The sequence below is a fragment of the Carettochelys insculpta genome, chromosome 7 (assembly GCF_033958435.1).
Source record: "Carettochelys insculpta isolate YL-2023 chromosome 7, ASM3395843v1, whole genome shotgun sequence".
NCBI classification, from domain to species: Eukaryota; Metazoa; Chordata; order Testudines; family Carettochelyidae; genus Carettochelys; species Carettochelys insculpta.
Window position 1 is genome coordinate 72412887 of NC_134143.1, and position 19430 is coordinate 72432316.

The 19430-nt window shown below is 49.7% G+C and overlaps 1 protein-coding gene across 2 annotated transcripts in view; it reads right to left on the reverse strand.

The window, feature by feature from the left end:
• Positions 1-410: 410 nt before the first annotated feature.
• SUFU (SUFU negative regulator of hedgehog signaling) overlaps positions 411-19430 on the reverse strand; it is a 126501-nt gene continuing 107481 nt past the window's right edge. For both annotated transcript variants that reach the window (XM_074999257.1, XM_074999256.1), the window contains exons 11-12: positions 11301-11369; positions 411-7383 (exon numbers count right to left, since the gene is read on the reverse strand). In XM_074999257.1, coding sequence (XP_074855358.1) covers positions 7294-7383; positions 11301-11369 — 159 coding nt within the window. In that variant the 3' untranslated portion in view covers positions 411-7293. The remainder of the gene's footprint in view (positions 7384-11300; positions 11370-19430) is intronic.

A 19430-nucleotide genomic window follows, 5' to 3' on the forward strand; every position in this document is an offset into this window, starting at 1 on the left:
ACGGCAGGCTGCAGAGCACAGGAAACAGCCTGGTGCCGCTGAGCTGTAAATTGCTGCTGCAAGGAAAGGCAAAGGGACAAAAATAAAAGGCACAATCCTCAGACTGCGATCAGTCACTGCGCAAAGGACACAGTTGTTTAAATGCATTTCCTCTTTCTCCTGTCCCCTGGGGGCTTTGCTTTCCAAAGACAGGTGGGATCTGGAAATTCTCCATGTTGTTAAAAAGGAAACTGACAAAGGCATCTTGGGTGTACTCTGGGTGTAGCAGGATGTTATTTAACTGCGGAATAGCTCCTGGATTTTAACCGCTCCACTGTCAAGAACCAACCAACAGCCACAACAGTTTACGTAGGACCTACTTCAGGGTAATGCTCTGCCCCCCTCCTCCACTGGCTCTGCAGCAGCTAGTGTTTACAGAACCGTGTTTACAACACGGGCCTTGGGGAAGGGAAAAAAAACCACTTTGCTTGAACGGCTTCACTAGCAGAGAATGGAGAAGTCTGGAGAAAAATCAGTGACTACAAAACAGAACGGTCAGCGACAAAGGAAATTTTACTCTTGCTTTTATGAGGGTGTCGCGAAGAATTTCTAACTCATTTAAAATATAAAAGAGCATCGACAGTGTCCTTTGAATGGTTCCCACTCGGCCCCGTCTATAATTTTGTACCACTGTCATCAGGGACCTTGAATTTCCACCGACTCATGAGGCACACAAGATTATTTAACACTTCTACGTCCTCCCATTAGCTCATGAAGGGAAGGAAACGGGCACCTTTATGGCAGACATGAAATGACATTTCTAAGCTAATAGGCCCTTTTCGATGATTTTATGGTTTAGAAGCAATTTTCGAAGAAACAGGATCATCTTAGAAATGAATAAGTGGCAAAGCGTATTGCACGACGGGTTAACTGCCTGAGAGATACAGGGCAGCACTGAGCCCAGTTGAAAACAAACCGCTGGCTGGGGGGTTATTTTCTGTTTGAAACTTTGGACTCGCACTGACTGAAAGCTTACAAAAGGAAACAACGAAGAGGTACAACTACACTATGGAGGTGTTACAAAAAAAATTAGCTGCTACAGACCTTGCTGCAAATTGCAGTAGTATCAGAAACCTAAATGAGGTTTAAAATGTTAGGACATGATGACGTGGAACAAAAATGTTCTATGAGGACCGATTTCTGTCAAAACATTTGCTTCCCATTCATCCCCCACTTCCCTCGCCTTAACCAACCAGGGAGATCTCTGCTGCTCAACCATTAATCTGACCCTGTATCTTAATTAAATCTAGAAATCAGGTGCACTTTACGTTAACAGTGAGGGCGATTCGCCATGGCAAAATCTGCCAAGGGAACTACAGGTTGAACCTCTCTCAGGAGGCACCCTCAGGACCTGACCAGTGTCGGATGAGGGAATTTGCTGGATCACGGGGTGGTCAATAGGGTTTAGTCCCATTGTCAACGCTGCCACTGCTGACTGTGCACTTAGAAGACAGTTAGGCGTACATTAGAGCCAAACAGCAGCACAGAACACAGAGAGCCAGGATGGGTGCCTGGAAACCAACTTTGTGGGACCCCAGGAAACTTGGCCCCACCCATGATAAGTGGTTGTCTGGCTAAATAAAATCACGCCAGATTGCTCATGGTGCTGGACAAAAGAGTGCTGGATTAGAGAGGTTCAGCCTGTGGGGGATTCTCCACCTAATGCCCTCATCTCAAAGATGCTTTAGAACACCCAACTTTTGGGATTTAGCACATGGGTGAAATTTTATGGCCCGGACTGTACATGAAATCAAACTAGAATATCTAATGATCTGCACCGGTATTAAAAGTCCATTAATCTACTTCCCGGCCCTTGAAGTTACAGTGCCCGCCCCATTTGAGACAGCAGTCCTTACTGGCAGCTAGTTACAAGGCCACAAAGCGGGGGTTCAGACGTGGGCTGTGAACATGCGAGGCGGGAATAAACAGCAGGTGCAAGATGAACAGTTAGGCACCAGAGACCCTTTCCCACGCAGATAAAAAGGCCCGAGAAAAGGAAGAGAAGACATCGCTTCTGCCCACCACTGGAGCAAAGTGAGAGCAGCCCCCGTGTTTCTAACTGGAGTGTTTGGAAGAACACTGTCCCTGGGAGGAGCTGCTGACTGGCTGGGTGTGGTAAATGCACTGTACACAGGTTAATAGTTATAAAGCGCATTCAATTAACAAGCCAGAGTCGCACAAGGGGATTGGAAAAAGCAGCAGTAACTTCTGTAAACTGTTAATGATTATAACACAAGATAAGCAGCAGCCACATCATAATTCCACCTCCCACTTGCTAACAAGACAGCCAGTTGTGGACAATGTCAGGGAAAACAAATACGACCATTTGCTCTGTATCACATACCACAAATGACACTCTTTTTTTGTGTGTGTTTTGTCAAGTGATGACTCTGCATTTCTTTGCATTGACGATCAGCATAGACCAAGGGCCAAGAACGAAGAGGGATCCATTAACGCGGATCTGGACACCTGACTAACCTCACTGAGACTCAGCATTAGAATAAAGATTTGCTCACACGGCTCCCTCTGCAGAATCGGGCCCTTAGTCAAATTCACTTTGGTTTCAGTTAACTTCACTTCCAGGCTTGCTTGCAAGGGCACAGGTGTCACACCAGGGACACAGACAGGGCAAGGCAATGGTTTACCTAACAAACCAGGCTGCAGTTAATTACATTTAAATTCTGCCCTCTAAGAATTTCTACTGGTCTCAGGTTTTGTAAACAAATGTTTATTTCCTCAAGGACAATCTTGTGACCCGAGGGTCATTTTAAAAAGCCGCGCGAGAGCTGCGGAACATTTGAAAGGCTTTGAGCACGCAGACTCAAACTGTTCTTGGAAAATCCGGGTACGATAAAACTACCCAACCTCTGGCCTCAAAGGCATTACCCACTGCAGATATTCTGTATCTAACTCCCAGAAAATGTTACTATAGGTCACACCAATTGCAACAGTTTAAGGGCTCCCTGTCTTCTGCTGAGAGCCTGGCTTCTTTAATACCCCAACTATAATATTTTTTAAGCACAGTGATCGAGAGGACGAGGGTTTACACCTCTTGGGATTGCTCTTGTTTGAAGGTTGCTCTTGCCATATAAGACTTGCAAGCAACGTTCCCTCTTTCGTTTTTTGCATCCCTAGGTGGAATAAATTTTTGGGTGCCTATGGCGTGTGTGGATGTGCACCAGCAAGGGAAACGCCCGCTGCCAGCTCTGGGTGCTCTGACAGTCAGCCGGGTGGCACCTGAATCTCTCCTGAGCCGCTGCCCAAGCACTCAGCTGACAGGGAATGCTGCTTTTTAGGCATCGCAGGTCTCCCATAAGGAAGTATTCCTGTCTACCTGCACTGGAAGATGCCTCTCTTTTTGGGGGGCAAGGAGAAGAGAAACCTCTAAACACTTATTTTAAAGGGGATTTACATCCACCTCACTGCTTCCAGACAACACAAACCGAATGGCTTTGGTTTTTGTATAATCCCTGTTCAAATTTCCCACCAGCCTAAAGAAAAAACAGCATGACTGGCACTGCCATTCTCAGCCAAACCGGCCTGGGAAACCTCCTTGCAAGTAACACTTGCTTCTCTCTTCCAGCCATTTCCTTGTTTAAAAAAAGTATAGTCAGAAGTTCTCTCTGTCACCCAAACGTGTCGCCCCCCTGCCCTTCCACCACTGCCCAAGACAAAAACCACCTAGAAAACACCAAAACTCAAGCTCTAGCTTAGCTGCCAAGTGAACGGTCTTCGGCACAACTGCAATCTTCAGCTGAACAGCTCTCTAAATATTAATGTGCAAGTTTCTTGTTCTAGAATAACTGAGAGGTGAGCATGACAGTGTCAAAAGGTTTCCTTTCACCAGCGAATCCCTGTCAGAGATGCTGGCTATAGACTGTAGATTGCTATTTTAGCAGTGATTTTTTTTTAATTTTCAAAATTAGGAAGATCCCCACTTCCTTCCCTTGAAGGGAACTGGAATCTAGCAACCGACTGGGCTTTAAGAGTAGGGTCTGTCGGAAAGTGTCTTAGAAATGAAAGGTACCTAGCTTGCCAACGGGTCATAACTCAGATGCTGATGGCTTCAAATGAATACACGACAGATAAACAAAAATACACAAGTGGCGATACCGTTGGGATTTCCAAAGCACTCGAGTCATCTCTACACTATGAAATTATTTCAACCTAATTTATTTTGGCACACAGCCCCCCCGCTCCCCGCCCCAGTTATTAAAATACTTGTGCGCACTTGGCTCTTTGTGTCAGCAGTGCACACGCTCGCCAGGAGCACCTGGGCAGAGCCTACGTTCAGTGTGGGGCATTGCGGGATGGCTCCTGACAGTCAAGAACAGTCGACATAAGCCACAGCGTGCATGCGGACACTGTCATTCTAACTGCATTGACTCCACCTCACCTGGGGAGGCGTGTTACTCCTTCGGCAGAGGGAGGCATTTTCACCAGCAGGAGTCGAATTTAGGCGAAGACCATTCCGCAGCTAGGTCAATGCAAAGCAACTTTCATTGACCTAACCATTTGGTCGAGGCCAGGCCTGGTCCTCTGTCAGCTCCCTCAGAAGCCAATAAACATCTAACCCATCGCGTCAAACAGGAGGGAAGAACAAAGATAGGCAGATCTGGACAAACCCCCTGAAGAGAGGGCATTTTACCACCCGTATGACACTCGTCTCAAGGGAAGGTCCCCAAGAGTCTCAAGCCGAGATAGGGTAAGGGGAGAACTCAACAATGGCCTCCTGGTCTCTGCCCCTTTGTGACTTCTGTGGGAACAGCAGCAGTTGCTGACATGGATAAATCACCCTAGGAAAGTCCTGTTCTTTCAGCGTCTCTTAATGAGCCTTCGCAGCTGGACCTGAGGAAGAGGAGACTGCAGCATGGCAAGCAGCCAGCTTTCTGGACCCCGCCCCAGCAAGTGTTTGCCATTCTACCACAGTTCATGGGCTGCGGTTTGAAAAATGTGGATTTAGGGCAAAATTTGCAGTGCCCCCTTTCTCTGAGGGGCGTGTAAATGACCACACGTGCTCCATTTCTTCACTGTCAGGCGAGGGGTGGAGGCAGTTTTGTCCAGGAGATTTGTGTGCCAACTTTCAGTCTTTTCTCTTCTCCGCTGGCCCTCAGAGATGCAGCTACAGCTCCCACCAACGTTAAGAGAACAGACTGGCTCTGCGGTCATGTTTAATACTGAATGGGACACAAAGCCAGCCCAGGTTCCCTTGGGTAAATGCATCTGCCACTATACGACGACTCCCGTTGGCACAGAGATTTGAAATTTCTGCTCTTCAGAAGTGTGATTTCAAGGTGATCCTTAAGAGTTCAGGCAAAAATTACAGACTCATTTACATCTAAATTGCTTTCGTAACTTTGTAGAAAGGAAGCTGTTAAGCAATGTAGGACCCAGATTCAGCTTGTCTTAAATAATAATGAAAATAATAACACTTGTATCTCCCTCTGAGAACCCTGTGCACTTCATAGATGCTAGCAGACTAGGCACCCTCTACCTCCCCCAAATATTATTCCCATTTGCAGAGGAGGAAGTGATGTGATTTACCTACAGTCATACAGAAAATCCAGAGGACAGCAAGATGTCTCAGCTCCCCAATACATGCCTCCACCCCAGGACTACGCAGCCGACATCAACCAGCAACAAAAGGTGTTCAAAATCTTGATAAAATTCCCACTTGGCTAGGAAGACATTAAGACAACCACCACCGCCTTTTGTGAGGCTGGGGCCAGTTTTGGCCATTGCTGTTTGAGCAAAGGCAATCAGTTGTTAAAAGCTGTTGCCACAGCCACGTTAAGACCAGTGAGGACTGTTGTCTAGAACCATAAATGAAGAAAGAGCCAATCAGCTTGTAAGTCGAAAAGGGGGAGGAAGAGCAATCTGCACCCATATCATTCCAAGTGATAGATTCACTCTGGAACAGTGTCTTCGAAAGCACTAGTGAATCTCCTTCAGAGAGCAACCCAGCACTGACAGGGGAGGGAGCAACGCACGGGGTAGGTTGTAAGCCCATCTGCTCTTTAGTAGAGAGAGACAAAAGCTCTCCGCATGCATGTGTCAGCTTGGCCTAAGGGAGGCCACGGAGACGGAGAGGGAGTTGCACTTTGGAAGCAGAATGCGAAGCTTACACCACAACTCAACTTGGGGGACCCAGTCACAGTCTGCTTGTTAAAGCATCGTCAAAGCAAGGTTCGAGTCCTTCGCGCACCACGTAGTACAACAGCGGGTTGTCGAACACAGAGTTCGGTGAGAGGGAACTGCGCTCAGGACAACCGGCTCGTAAGCAGGCCCCCAGTGGGGTTGGTTTTGTAGCAAAGGTTTCTGCCAGCGGCTACGCTCTGCTGATGGGGAGGGTGGATACAATCTCCATTTTAGGCAATTCAGAGCTGCCCGTCTGCACACACACACCGCAGTTGGAAGGGAGTCTGCACAATGGCAAGGAAAGGGTACGAGGCAATATCCCTTCCGAGAGAAACATTCTGTAAACAGGAGCTCCTCCTCTGCTCATAGTCTCTTTTCCTCCTGCTTGTGCAAAAGCAGAGGTCACAACCTTCCCCAGGGCTCATGCGTACATTCACACACCAGGGCAGGGTGCGTGCGAGAAGAAAGTTGCCTCTGTTTGCAGCGATACCAGAGCTAATCAGAGCGAGCTCAACACTCAGACCTTTCCAAATTCGAGTGCAGGGAGGGTTTGGATTTTTCTGACTAAACTGGAGAGTTCATCTTTCAGTCAAAGCACCCGAGCTTGCACGAACACCGTTCTGTTTCTGAAAAGACACAACAGCACATGGAAGGACAGTTCTGCAGTCGGTAAAAGTTTGGCTAACACAAAGGATTCCGGAGTGACGTACAGAACATTTAATCCACGGATTATGCGTATGCATCAGATGGAGCGCATGTGTAAATATAGGCGTACAAAAGTATATCCACCCTGGGCTGAGACTGCAGGACATCTGCAACCCGCTAGAATAGGGAACGAATTCTTACTACTACTTTTCAGAGTTAAATGTTTCTCGCGCTCGTACATATGCAGGCTGTTCTCGGAGTTCAGGCCAAGAAAGGATGGGGAAGAAAGGACTCAGCACGGTCCAGGTCTGTCCGGGTTGGTGTTGGGTAACTCCTCTTCTGCTTGCAGTGGCTGCGCAGCAGTTTCCTTTATGTGAAGGCATGGTTCTGACTGCATTAATCACCCTGTGTGTCACTGGGCCATGCGGAGTAACTTGGCTCTCCCAGATGTCGGAAGGGTGTAATTCAGCTCTAATGCAGAGGGTTGTCAAACACAGCATCTGGTAAGATGGAGACTTTCAGTTTCTTTTCAGGCCAGCTGTACTCTTTGGGAAGTTTAAACTAGGAGGCAATAAAGGGAGACAGTTAATGGACTTCCCCGCAGCCTGACCCATATACAGCAGAGCTGTTCCGATAGCAGGCAGCCCTCCTTTAAGAGCTAAGTTGGGTTTTGTTACATTTCAAAGCTAAGGGTCACTAAGAAAACATACCCCCATCCCCGTCTGTGTATTTTGGACAGCAGTGGACATTAGATAATGTGGTTTGCGTCTCCGCTGCCAAAATAAAGTTATGAGATTGCAGCCCTGGCATTCTTCATCTCATTAGGTAGATTCTGCCAGGGTTATTCTTCCCATCACCCACTTCCCCTCTCCTGTCTCTCAAAGTCTGCAGCTTGCAAGAGTCTCTCTCTGTCCTCTTCACTGTATTTCCTCCAACTACCCCCAGGCCTCAGGAGCCCCCTCGGTTTCCTTTAAAGCAAGAATCAGGCAGAGGCTTTAAGATTCTCTGGGCCATGTGACGTGCATGTCGTGGTACGTGTCTGTATGGAGCGGACAAAGTGGCAAAATGATTCCCATGGCCAGCTGCGAGTCATGCTGTCTTGGTGGAGGACCGCCAGCATCTCTGAATACTGACCTTGGGCCACATTCCCCCCCCCCATAAATAAAGCTCTGTAACAAGCCACTTGAGTTTGCAGTGCTTGTACCTGGCCTTGTGTCCCGCCCTCCCCTCGCCACACACACACCTGCCCTATTAAGTGTTGTTTGCACTATCCAACACAGGAACTTTAGCTCAAGTATGGTTTCATCCACCACTGCTTTCGAAGGCTACTTCTGCATGCAGAGGGGAAGTCATGACTAGTACAGCTGCTCTGGTTCATCCAGTCCTAGCTCATTCCCACACCACAAAGCCTCGCACTGGAAAGTCACCCCAACCCCCCGCTCCTGGAATCAGCGTGGGGCACTCTTGGGCAGATCTCTGAGGAGCTCTTACAACGCACTGATCTGGCCATGGCTTTAACGTGCATGTGCCAGAACAACTCTGGCAAAAATAGTTTGGTGGTGACGCACTCACCCACTGCAAGGAGACACAAGACGACTTACCATCTGAGGAAGCCAGAGTTCTTGCAACAGTTAGTTTGGGCAGGGAACGAACAGAATGATGCGTCTGCACTAAAGACAAACCCAGGCAGAGCAGCTGAAAGCCAGTCTGTGGGGCAGAGGGGACTTGGGCTACCATGGAGTTATGGGTTAAGCATCTCAGAAGAGGAAAAAGATCCCAGCTCCATTTCCTTTTTGCTCCTCTGCTGATTTTGCAGAGAAAAAGCAGAAGGAGAAACAGCTGTTAAGAACAGAAAGTGTGGGGGAAAAAACCCTGGATATGTACAATAGCAGCCAGCATATTAAGAGCTGCCTCTTGTATTTTAAGGCCTGTCTCCACTACGCCTTTGCCCCATCCCTAAACATGCAATGAGCTGATCCTGACAGCAGGTTCAGGGAATAGGATGGTCCCGGGCACCGCCAGCCTGTGCAGCCAAAACATGAGTTGCTGTCTTTTTAAAATTCTGCTGCATCCACAGGCTTGTGTCAGCTGATAGAAGGCTGTATCAGGTATTTGACCAGCGGCATCGATCTGGGGTCCTGTCTTGACTAGGGAAGATAATGAGATGTTGAATTCTGAATGGATGCAATGGGTTCCTTTCCTGTGAAAGGCCTTGGGCGAAGTTCAGTGGTGACACACATGTCCGTGTAAACCACGGCAACGTTTAGCCTGCAGACAGGGATGTGAATGGCAGCTCAGGCAAATGGACCCCCATGGTAGGTATGCTCCAGCTAGCTCTCTACAACAAGAAGTGAGAACGCCGTGATAAGAAAACACGAGTAGCGGTGCACAGTGCCACAGCAGGAAGACTTCCCTATGTTTGGTATAAGCGTAGCACTTTAAAGACTAACAACACGAATTATTAGGTGATGTGAGGCAGTGGGTCTGTCCCATGAGAGCTCATCTATAGCATTTCCAGTCCAGGCTCAGTTATACAGCACAGAGGTCCAAAATTATTATTGCAATAATAATTGCAAATCTATTGATCTGAAGTAGTGGGTCTGTCCCGCAAATACTCATCACCTAATAAATCATTTTATTAGTCTTTAAAGGGCTACATTTCTGCTGTTTTGTTGTGTTAGAATACAGACTAACACAGCCACCTCTCTGTTACTATTGGTACAAGTGTTTTGGAGAGTGGGCCTAGGTCATACAGGATGTCTAAATTAGTCTTTCATCATCCCAAGAATTGCATTTTTGGGGTTACATCTGCCCTGCAGCTTCTAAGACGGCATTCAATTTTACTCCTCTAGTAAATAAAAACTGGGGGAAGTTACACTACTTTGCCAACTTGCCCCCTACTTTTTCATCACAGTCAGATTTAGCCTACGGGACCCATCTACCGCTAACATCTCGTGCACATCACAAACCACCATTCTAAAATTAGTGAAGAAACACCATAAAAGGCACAGCATGAGTTTCTGAGATGCTCAGCCAGACTTGCGTGGTGCTGCAGAAGGTGTTCATTTCACCTTCCATTGAGGACTTCTTTTCCCACAAAGGTGGTATCAGCAACACAAGGAATGTATAAAGTCAACACCAAACTCTTAAATGAGGATTCTGTGACTCACAAAGCCCTGCAGGCTTTTGGGTGAGGAAAGATCATAACTATCTAATGTGTCAGCTCCTCCCTCCAGCTTTTCTTTCAAAATGGTCATGCCAGAGAAGAATAAGTCAAGATATTTTTTAAAAGTAATAGCAAAGCAATATGGAAACCAGAGCCTTGTCCCTTCTCTGGCACTACTGAATTACTCCACTTACAGCATTCACTTCCCCAGAATGCTATGGAACACTAGCTAAGGCAGAGGGGGCTCCATTAGGGGCACTCCTATGCTAGCAAGTCACTGGCTCCAAGGATCTTTGCATTAGTTTTAAATATGTACGATCTGGCTCGATTTTCCCCATGCTATCAGCAAGGGGCTCGATCCGCTGCTGTGCTCCTTCACAGCGTCCGTAACCCTGCTGTGTCGTTAGCTCAGCTCAGCCTTGAACAGTTAGAGCACTGAGATTTTTCCGGGAGGTGAAGTGAGGAAGGACAGCGGATGGGAGGGCGGCTCTACAAGCCAAGGAAAGTTTCTTTAGAGCCTGCAGGGAGCTGTAAAAAAGGGGATTAAAATATTACATGTCATTGCTGCCCTGGCTTTTTGAAGCTGGGCGGGTTATTTATAACGCGTGAAGGGGAGAACTGGAGGTAAATGCTCCTGGCGATGGGGGTCACACAATGGGGAAAGTCCTTCAGCATGCTGCAAAGCTTCACAAAGCATCTTCTGCTGCTGCGGCTCAACACTGCCAGGCAGGCCCTGGGGGGCTGGGTGCCACATGTGAGTTGGGGAAGGAACTAGCTTGGGCCCAGCAGCAGATATTAAATAGCCTCTCCTGCCCGTCTCCCGCCCCCAACAGAAGTTCTGAAGAGCAACAGTAAGAGACAGCAAACAGGCTGTCTGTTCCCCACTGCTCTCGCAAAGGGGTCATTCAGCCACATTGCAGAAGGGGCACCAGCTGCTCCCCTGTGTAGCAGCAAGAGCTGCGCTGGAGCTTTGGCTGGGAGCGGGTGGCATTCACAGTGCTGTCAGGAGCCCAGCCGTGCCAGCAGAGACTACTGGAGAAGCACGCTAAATCAGTGCTCTGTGCCGCAGCCTCCTCGCTGGCCAACACCCCCACTTCTGGGGCTGCACTGGAAGAGCTGCCAGTCCCCAGTTGCCTCTGCAGTCCCTCCTCTTCCCGGGGGCCTGGTTTATGGCAGCAGGTTCAAAGGGCAGGGCGGGGCCTGCAGCCGTGGGAAGAGCAGGCTGCCAACTGCCGAAACTAACGAAACATGCAAACGGTGCCACTTTTCTCTTGGCTGGCAGATGCCAGACCAGGGAGCAACGCAGCCTTACTTCCTCTGGAGAAGTCAAATCTTCTAAGTCTTCCAGCATCCTTTCTACGAACTCTTCAGTCAACAGGATCTGCAAGGGGGAGACACTAGTTTACTCTTTTACCCTCCGAGCTTTGTGTAATTGCCCAGCAACAGACGCCTTTTTTCTGCACAGGCGGCAGACTGTGCAGGCTTCTCTTTGGCCACACAAAGGTTTGAGGTCTCTAGCTCCTGGCTTTGCTCTCTCCACAACACCAACTGCCACAAAAATGCTAAGATTACAAGGCGATCTTTTGCTACCGTCAATTATCTTCCTCCATCTAAAATTAGAGGCTCAGCTTCGGAGAGCAAAGGGAGGGAGAGAGGGAGGCAGACGAGGGTGAAAGGGGGTCAAGAGAACAACTGCAAAAGAAGGCAGTGGGAAACAGAGACACTTTCATCCTGCTTGCTGAAGTTAAGTCTCTAGTATAATTGGGCTAAAGCGGGTGGAGGGGGACAGGGAGGGAAAGCCTGGAAAGGGCACAGTCTGACTATTGGGCACCTGGAGGATAAGGATCAGGGGACCTGGCTTGTTAAACAGCGTATCCTTCGGAAGAACTACAGATTCAGCAGGAGCAGCATTCAGAGGTGCCCATGGAAGGAACCAGCGGCCAACGAGAGTATAAAGGGCTCTCCCTTTCCCCCAGCCTGTTAACCATGCTAGTCCCTGGTGAGAGGGGTTTGGGTGGGGTAGAAGGCCCAGGCTTCTTTCAGGGTTGGTCTGGCAGACATGAAGCCCTTCAGACCATCACTTCTGCTTACACTGCTCCCTGACCCCAACATGAAGGCCAGACCCCCAGAAGTTGTAAGTCAAGAGCAGCCCACTGAAGTCAGCTATGCCCATGGACACAGCTGGGGATTCGGCGCTGAGTATCACGGGCAAAGCCCACCTTTGTCCAGGATCCCCCCAAGCCCTTTTCTGAACAGTCAATGTGTGGCCCCAGGAGGCGTGAGCACCGGCCCTTCTCTTCAGGCCGGCTTTGAGAGGCCAGGAAGAAGGCAAGCCCTGCTGATGTGGGGTGGCATACAGAGACGTGTGGGGACATGGAGATCACCGCCATGCAGGGGGCCGTGAAGGGGCACTGGGGATGGGGATCTTTGAGCACACAGCTCTGTCCTTTCCCTGCTTCTCCTTGTGGTCCTTCCCCCTCCCTGCTCTTTGACAGTCGCTCCCAGCATCTCTCGCTCCCGCAGGGACTGGCACTCCTACCTCCCTGCTTGCATTGCATTCGCTCTTCACTCCTCTCCTGGTGCCCCCGCACCGGCCCCCCAGCTCTGGGGTCCCTTTGCCATGCAGGCCACTGTCCCCAGCTGCAGGTGCGGAAAAGGAGCTAGGCCAACACTCACTCCCAGCCCCTGCCCCCTTCCCTCCAGCTCCGAAAGGGAGCTTGTCCCGGTGCTGCTTGCTCACAGCCTCCCAGGGTGGGATGTGCATCACAGCCTTGATGCTGCAGTCTCCCTAGTCAGCCCTGGGCTGTACACTGGGAACCCGTGACCCAAGGTCTTAAGAGCCCCTCGATGGACAGATGGGGCACTGGCCACTCAGGCTACCAGCATACGGGCCACCAAAAAGTAGGACACCATCTCTGCCCCAAGGAGCTCTCAGTCTAAACCAGAGCTCTGAGTCTGCGTCCGGCTAGTCGTGTGGCATGGCGTCCTCTCGACTTGGGCGAAAATTTGAGTTACGTGAGGGCTGCAGGGACGCCAGCCAGTCCTGAAGCCCAGCAGAAGTTGGGGCAGCGGGGCGAGCCTAGAGGTGTTAGTGGCAGCAGATCACCGCCCCACACGCCCCAGGAGGCTTTCCGGCTACCGTCACATGATTGTGTACATTGGGCCCTTGGCTGGTATGCGACACCCAAGCATGTATGTGCATGTAGCAGGACTGGTTTCTGCTAGGGAGCACAGGGTCTATGGCTGAGATGGTAGCCCTGGGTGCACAGTGAGCTGGAAATACCGGTTTGTCAGTGGAAGAGTTCCAGTCTCAGAAACAGCCACCTGCATGGTTAGCTGAGACATTGGTGTGACTGGTCAGTGTCTTCTATGGAGGTCACTAGGGTTCTGTGTGTAGCCGATCAGCTTCTATTCAGATGTAGCCTGGCAGCGAGTGCCAGAGCTGTGTGTGGACAGTGAAGGAGAAAGAAGATATGGCTGATATAGCAAACCACACAGCAGCAAACAAGGGAAAAGCCAGCAGCCACAGCAATCCGGTGGATGGGCAAGGAGGAAATAGGTATTCAGCGGTGATACCGACAAGGGGAAAAAAGGCTATGGGGTGGGGATGCAGGAATGCTAAAAATCAGATGTGGCAATAGGAATAGAATCCAGGGTTAACAGGGAAGGAGCCCAAGTGTCAAAGGACAGAGGAAGGAGAGGTACCGAAAGACCCAATCTAATTGCAAGCCAGTAACAACAATGAAGTGGGGGTCGAGAGGGAAGGACGTGTACATGCTAAAGAGAGTATAAAGGGCAGAAGGTGCAGCCCCAGGGTAAACCACCACCGTTCAGACCCTGGAACAAATGCACGTGGAGTATCTAGACTAGCATTTATAACTGTGTTCATTAACTTCACTTAACCAGCAATTAGCTAACTCCAGCTGAAACAAGAGCACAAGGCCTTCCAGCCAGCACAGCTCTGGCACTTGGGGTGCGGAGGGAGGAGAACAGGTACTTCCTTTCCCATGAAAAAAGCTGTGGCAGCCCAGCACAGCCAAATGTCTGGCGTGAGCCTGTGACTCAGGAATGCATGGAAGGTATCTTCAAACAAAAAGGTTTGCTACATCAGGAAGGTAGGGAAAGTCTTCATCCCCATACCCTCTGGAGGGTGCCAGGGACAGGCATCCATTACTGTTGCATGTAGACACATCTAATTCCTCAAGAGATTTAGAGGCTAAAGATGCAACTACACTGGACACAAACTGACACCAGGTTCCTCCCAGCAAAATTAGCCCAACCAAAATAAATATATTTTATATAAATGAAGGTATTAAAGCAGGAGCGCAGAGACTGCACAGGTCTGATCCCTGTGATTGGCAAAGAGATCTTTACAGAAGAGAGCTCCTTTTCTTGCCGTACTTACAAAGAGACTGAAGATTTAAAAACAAACAAAAAAAAAAAATCAGTACTGAGTGTCCTCTCCGACACACTGCTCCCCAGGCTCTTTGTCCTCATAGCATGCCCATGCCTGCAGAGTACACCACCACATTAACGCACCAACATTAGATGTGCACAGTACTAAAGGTGACATTCCAGCAAATAAACAGGACAGGCCGTTGTAGCTCTAGGCATCCCATTTAATTTCCTTTGGGATGTAAACCTTAGAAGCTCACACAGAACAAACAGGCCCTGTCTTTGTGTATTTCAGACCTGAACCCAGAGTCTTCCTTTGAGAACGTTAGCAGATCTTATCAACAGGATACTGCAGGGAGATCTTAAATGATGGAGCAGCTTATTTGCTCTCCGAAGAATAACACAGGCTCTCTGTTGTGATGCAGCTATGGGAAAGGCTGTGCAAGCTTGAGGCCAAATTAAATAGCTTTCTGCATACTCGGAGCTGGCTGTCTCCCTCCTCTGAGCAGGCTGTCTTCCTGGGAAATCTTTTGGTGGTGACTGGGGAAGAAAACGAGCTCTGGGGTACCTGTTAAGTATCACCTCTGGTGTCAGAGAAGCCCCACAGATCCACAACACAGTATTTTCATAGTGCAGCCACCGTGTGCAAACATTCCACCCTACGGACCTGCTGCAACCAGTTTTTCATACTGGAGCACAGTTCTGCCATTGTAATGGCTGCCTGCAGTATTCACAAGCAGCTTCCGAGGCCAGCTGGGGTTTCCAAAACATTTCCTTCAACACTGCACAACCCTGGGCATGCCAGGAGTTTTCTGGGTCAGATTGTAAGTTCCTGCCCACAACTTGCAGCTGTAAGGATCAAGCTCCATTTTATACATGTCTTGTGGCTCTGCAAAATCCCTGGCTAGCCTGTGACACGCACTGCTTGCAAACATGTGGAAAAGAAAGAACCATTTTATCACTGAACTAGTGGGGTTTCAGGTACAACCTAAGGACCAAAGTTCGGCAACCCCCACTGAAACACATGTGCACCCTGCCTTGTTAAAATGTGATGTCATGTAATTGTAGGGCCAACAGACCCAGGTCTTTGGCACAAGGGGATGAACCTGTGACCATAGGGGCTAAAGCCCTGTGCTCTACCACATAAGCGAAAGGCCAGCTGGCTCTCAACCAAGGCTGCAGATCAGAGACATTACTCTCCCTAGTACACGGACTCAGTGCCTCTGGGGTTACGTGATGATCAAAATGGCTCTGTAGTAACTGGCTATGCGTGTGATGTCTCCCTCCACAGGTTAGCCACAGCAAAACCTAACAGTCTTCTACTGACTGAACTACCAGTGTGCGTGGGTGGGTGTGTACTTATATATAGGTAGTCCATCGTGTCTGACAATGACGTCTTGAGCTTGCACAGGCTCATCGGTTGTGGACTCGCATGTGGCTGAGGAGTCCAAGCTTTGAGCGGCATGGGCATTCACACTACGGACAAGGGAATTGTCCTGGCTCTGTTGGTGCAGCTGCTGCTGTTGCTTTCTTCCTCTCGCGAGCATCAATGAGGCGTGCACATCACTGCTCTTCAAAGTTGTCATACGCGTGTCGTACGAGAGCACGCCAGCCTGGTCGGTCTTTTGCATGCTGCTGTAACTGATCTGGTTTTAAACCAGCATGAGCAATGTTGGCCTTCACACAATCTTCATACCTCTTGCGAGGCCTACCTTGATTCCTTTTGCCTTGGGAGAGTTCACTGTAGAGGAGTTGCTTAGGGATTCTTGACTCCTCCATTCGTATGACGTGCCCTGTCCAGCAAACCTGGGCTTTCAGAATCATGGCTTCGATGCTCGTGGCTCCGGCTCTGTCCGGGACTTCCAGGTTTGTAACTCTGTCCTGCCACCGAATGTGCAGTATTGCCCTCAGGCTGCGTGTGTGGAAGCGCTCCAGCTGTTTTATACGTTTTCTGTACAAGGTCCAGGTTTCACAGCCATACAGGAGACTGGTCAAGACTACAGCCTTGTACACTTTCAGTTTAGTGGACTGTCGGATATTGTACTGATTCAACACTCACACTCTCAGACATCCTAGTGACCGGCATTGATTTCTTTGTCAAGGGAGCCATCATTGGCTACCACACTGCCAAGGTACTTGAACTCCTCTACTGTTTTTAACTCTGTTCCTTCAGTAAAGATTGAAGCTGGGAGAACACCAGATCTTGGAGCAGGTTGAAACAGCACCTCAGTCTTTCCTAGGCTGATGGTCAAACCAAAGAGGCGACTGGCATCAGCAAACTTGTTGATGATGAGCTGGAGATCAGACTCCTTGTGTGCCGTAAGTGCACAGACGTCAGCAAAACGGGTTTCCAGGATGAGCCTCTCGAGCGTCACAGTTTTCGCATTCAAACGACGAAGGTCGAAAGTAACCCACCAAGCCTGTATTTTACAGACTTTTGAATGGCAGCCCGGAGTCAGGCTACTGTCCCTCACAGGAGCAGTTTCCCAGTCCCCAGAGTGGTGGGGAGCTGGGAATCAGGCAGCAGCCTTGCTCCTGGCTCCCCTCCACTTGCAGAGCCGGGAAAGCGACCGGCACAGGAGCGTTGGTCAGTTTCCTGGCTCCAAGTAGTGGATGGGAGTTGGGAGCCAGGCTGCTGCTTGAGGGGCCTGGGAAACTGACCAGCTCATAGCTGCTCAGTTTTCCAGTTCCTGCAAGCAGCGGGAAGTCAGGAACTAGGCTGCAGCCTGGTTCCCGTCTCCCCTCGACTTGCGTGAAAATTTGAATTACAGGGGGTTTGCAGGAGCGCAACACCCACCTAACTCGAGGTTTTACTGTACTCCCACAGTTCAGACGGCAGGAGGGTTGTACTTTTTATACTGAAGGTCCATGGTTTGATCCTGACTGACGACTGAGGCACCCATACTGTCGGCATAATTTTTGGTGCTTGTACAGGGTCAGCATGTGCAAGATCCAAAAATGCCCGACACAGCACTGGGCTCTAAATGTGTCAACTTCACAGCATCTGTGCTACATAGGGACTGACAGCAAGATACAGTCTATTGAGCACATCTGACACACTGTAGATCATCCTACACACTATGATGACTGGTACCCAAAGGAACACTTCAGACTAATCTAAGGTTATGATTTTAAGTCTGCAGGTGCAAGTGCTTGACACTGTCTTACTTCTCCGACTGTAATCCATAGCAAGGGCTTGACATTCATAGCTTGAAACAGGCTGGCTCAAACCCCAGGCTGCAAGAGTACAGTACCATCTCGACATTCGTGAATTCATTATTCACGAGTGGCCTCGCTTCCCCGGGGCCAGGAGTGCCGGTGGCTGCCGTTTCTGGGGCTCCGAGCTCCCCCTCCCCTAACAGCTGTGAAAATCAACATTCACGAGAGTTCTGAACACAGAACCCTTGCAAAGGTTGAGACCCTACTGTTCACTCAGCTCTTCACAGCCTGTTGCAGTTGGTAAATCTCTGATCAGGAAGAGTCCCTCACTCCACCCCAAATCCAGCTGGCCAGCAGACCACAGTTCTCTTTGTGTTCCAAATGCGTGGCTTGTAAAATCTTGTAATAGAGCCCAAAGTTAGTTATATAACAAGCCACTAAGACCCCTCCATCCATAGAGCTGCTGCTTCCAGACTGGATGAGCCAGCAGATTCAAATCTGTGGCTTACTCCCTTTCATCAGCAACATAAGAACATCCATATGGGGTCGGACCAAAGGTCCTGGGAGTGAACAGAACAGGTAATCATCAAGTGATCTCTCCCCTTCCCCATTTCCAGCCTCTAACATGGCTAATCTCCCACAACTCTTGGGAGCAGACAGCACTGAAAGCGTTCCTGCTCAGTTCCTGCCATTCAGGCTGCACAGAGGAAGAACTCCTTTAATTCATAACACAACTAATCAAACTCCTTGTAAACCCTGCTTTGGGCACTTCTTCCCCTGGTCTTCCAGTGTGCTGTCTCCCTCAGCCTGCAAGTACCTCAGGCAGAAATCTGGGCTCCTTGGTTTCTGAAATGCAACAGCACTGCATAAGAACGGGCAGAGACCTTGCTGTCTGATTTCAGTTGTTTTCACCAAGGTGCCTCATGCAAGTACTGTGAATGAATGAGGTGGATTCCTCTCGGGGGTGGAATCCCATTGCTCTACACCCAGGAAGCTAAGGGACCTTCCCTGTAAAGGAAAAGTTAATTATGTCTGCCCCAGGCACCATCTTGCGGCATTCAGAGACCTTACAATCCTGCTGGATTCTAAAGGTTGTCTACCACGATGGTCTCTGCACTAAGGAGCCACCAAGATGCTCCAAGTGCATTCCCTCTAGTTTTTCCCACCCGTGAGGAATGAATTTTCTCATGGTGCTCCAGCGTGGAAGTGATGTGGGACACATGGACACGATGTGGGACACACAGACATGATGTGGGACACACATCTTTCATATTGGTGCATATAACAAACTTCATGCGGCCCAAGGGGTTCTGAGTGTGGGTGGGCTCAGGATTGGAGTACAGGAGGATGGCTCGAGCTTTGGGGAGGAGCTCAGGGCTGGGGTGTAGGACGGCGTAAGGCTCAGGTGTCGGGATGTGAGCTTTGGGATGCAGGAGAGAGCTCAGGGCTGGCGTGTAGGACGGGGTAAGGCTCAGGTGTCGGGATGTGAGCTTTGGGATGCAGGAGAGAGCTCAGGGCTGGCGTGTAGGACGGGGTAAGGCTCAGGTGTCGGGATGTGAGCTTTGGGATGCAGGAGAGAGCTCAGGGCTGGGGTGTAGGACGGCGTAAGGCTCAGGTGTCGGGATGTGAGCTTTGGGATGCAGGAGAGAGCTCAGGGCTGGGGTGTAGGACGGGGTAAGGCTCAGGTGTCGGGATGTGAGCTTTGGGATGCAGGAGAGAGCTCAGGGCTGGGGTGTAGGACGGCGTAAGGCTCAGGTGTCGGGATGTGAGCTTTGGGATGCAGGAGAGAGCTCAGGGCTGGGGTGTAGGACGGGGTAAGGCTCAGGTGTCGGGATGTGAGCTTTGGGATGCAGGAGAGAGCTCAAGGCTGGGGGCAGCATTCTAATTT